The following is a 2,868-nucleotide window of genomic DNA, read 5'->3' on the forward strand; positions in this document are numbered from 1 at the left end:
TATAATAATAATAATAATAATAATAATATAAAATTACAATAGTAATATCTGCATCTGTACATGCATGGCACACTAAGCTACCGACCCGCTTACCAGCATATTTGTCATGCGCACTCCGTGTGTGTCCCGGATGGATTGGTAAAGGAATTTTTTTCCTGGCGAGTACTATACGTCGTAATCTAGAAAAAACAACGACTGCCACTCACGTACGCGTTTGCGTGCACATGCGTGGAGATAGAGCGCGACTTTTGTGATTAAATTAAACATAACATAACATATACAAATCATATACAAAACATATATATAAAACATATATACAAAACATACACAAATCACCAAACCAATTTCTATAATATTTAAAATATTCGTCTAAACACTTAATATATTTAGTTTTGTTAATATCTTGGCAATAGTCGTTTCTTTGTCGCCTTTTTGAAGTACTAACGACGCGCTTGTATTTGTTTTGTTGATTTGGCTGTACTTGTCAGTACAGATATAATACTAGTATGGCGGGTGCACCCGGCGCTGCCCGCATTATTGTCTACCCCTCTCGCGAGCGTGCGTGCATGCGTGCGTGCTTGCGTGCACGCGCATGTGTGTTTTAACTATATATTGCCCACATATTACCTATATACAGCCTCATATATTGCTTACATGCACACAGAATAGTGTATTATGGCATCTCGAAACGGAACCACTTGAACACAGCTACAATAGGTCACGATGGCAAATATTTAAGGGCTATGCGTCTACGATTACAAACGCATAATAAAGGCATTTCCATATATTGGCCAGGTGTATAAACAATATATCCAAGCGAAATGATTACACTTCTCTTTATTGCTGGCCTTTATAAACTTCCGTTTTGAAATATGGACTCCGTGTCTTACTAAACCTAGTTTAATATATACCCGCTGTATATTAATATACCCGCTGTATATTATATATCGTCGTATTACTGGGAACATATGGAGATTTATTGGTATATGTTAGCACCTGCAATCTACAATGTGGCTGTAAATAGGTAATTATTGTTAAAATAGTGCTTCTGTATTATATTCCTCTTCTGTCGTGTAAACCGCAGTATAAACACCGATATATGGCGTTTTATGTAAGGTTGCGGTTATAGGGTGAGCAGAGAATGTCGACTACATGCATGACCGTCCTGGTGTACGTCATGGCACCATGCAGATGCAGCGCACAACATGTGAACGATGTCGTATCGGAGATGCTTGCACATGCGTATCGCACGATGAGAGCGGTAGCATGAGCGAATTTCCTAGAGGTGGGGCGAAATTTCGTGATGGGGCCGCATAATGACGAAGGCGTGAGGGGCGCAGCTCCCAGTCGACGCGCAGAGAGTGGCATAAAGATGTGTTTTGAACGAGGGTTTAACGGATGTCTACATGCCGATTCCCACAAGTTTATAGATATTTTTATTTATTAGGCTTTTCTTTAATTTTTCTCAAAAATATATGGAGGAGTTCCCCTTTATAAGATGTGTTCCCAGATATATCGCCATTTTACGATTTTAACAGAATGCAATTTTAATTGACAGATACTGGGCAAGTGCTAACGCAGGTCACAAGCTATACTACGGGAAACTCAGCTAGTACAACTAGTGAGAGATTGGATAGAGATCATTCATGTCAAACCATTGATGGGTATGGCTCTTCAAATTAAAATAATGTCAAGAAAATATCAATTCATTCATTTGATAAACGGTCGACATACAGCTGCGTATCTCACGTATGACGCATATCGCCCTCTATTGGCGGATTTTAATTTTATTAGCTGGGGCGTAGCTAACTTTTTTGCTTGGGGGGAAAGCCACGTGTGGTTTTTTCCTGGGCAGTGGACTGTGGGCAGTTTGCTATTCACCATGAAATAGTATCATGAGTACATGAATGAGAGAATCTCTCATTCACGTACTACATATATATATATATATATATATATATATATATATATATATATATATACATTTATCTGGAGGTAGTTATTACAATGTTTAATAATTATAAATAAATCTAGAGGAGAGTTTAGAATGAATCTGTCGCAGTTATAGGGTACCCCATGTGCTAGGGCCTCTTACATTTTTTATAGTAAGTCTCCGTGTTAGAAATTAACAAGTAACTCGCGAATACCAGCAGTCTATTTCAAAAGTATAACCTTGATCAAATATTAATCCTTCTGCAGATACTCTTCCCACCCCACTCCCAGACGCGACGGTATTGGTAAAAAAAAATACCCTGCGCGTTTGTACGTGTGCACGAGAGTGCGTGCGGGCGCGTGTGCGTACGTGAGTGCGTACATGCGTTTCTCCTGGTCGTACACGCGATCATGAGTACAAGGTTTATAATCAAGGTCGCTATAGGCTGCAGTGTGTTCCATACGTGTGGGGGGCGTTACGTTATGTAAAATGCACGTAGGCTGTTTTAACGTGGATATATGAAGACGTCAATGAAGGTTATCGAACACAGTTGTACACGTTCGGCGAAAAGTCGAGTGAAGAGAAGCTGTTACTTATACGCGAGCTATATTTAAAACCATTAACATTTAATAAATAGTTGGCTACTTACAGAAAATTTAATTCCGACTAAACCAGAACACGGCAAAAACAAACACCGACCATAATTAAAAATTCAGACGGCTAATCACGGATGTTGGTAGGGAGTTTAATTAATTAATAATTTTACATACTCATAGCATTCACGCACGCACTAAAACACAACACACACACACACACACACACACACACACACACACACGCACGAACACACATGCACACACGCGACGCACGCCACGCACGGCACGCACGCACGCCACGCACGCACACACACACACGCAATCACACACACACTACAC

The 2,868-nt window shown here is 40.0% G+C and overlaps 1 protein-coding gene across 1 annotated transcript in view; it reads left to right on the top strand.

Moving 5' to 3' along the window:
- Window positions 1–1,613, top strand: part of LOC106815452 (prostatic spermine-binding protein-like) — a 1,878-nt gene extending 265 nt beyond the window's left edge. Inside the window, exon 2 of the mRNA XM_014819913.1 lies at window positions 1,559–1,613. Coding sequence (XP_014675399.1) covers window positions 1,559–1,613 — 55 coding nt within the window. The remainder of the gene's footprint in view (window positions 1–1,558) is intronic.
- Window positions 1,614–2,868: the final 1,255 nt, after the last annotated feature.

Source organism: Priapulus caudatus, unplaced genomic scaffold (assembly GCF_000485595.1).
Source record: "Priapulus caudatus unplaced genomic scaffold, Priapulus_caudatus-5.0.1 Scaffold29, whole genome shotgun sequence".
NCBI lineage: Eukaryota > Metazoa > Priapulida > Priapulimorpha > Priapulimorphida > Priapulidae > Priapulus > Priapulus caudatus.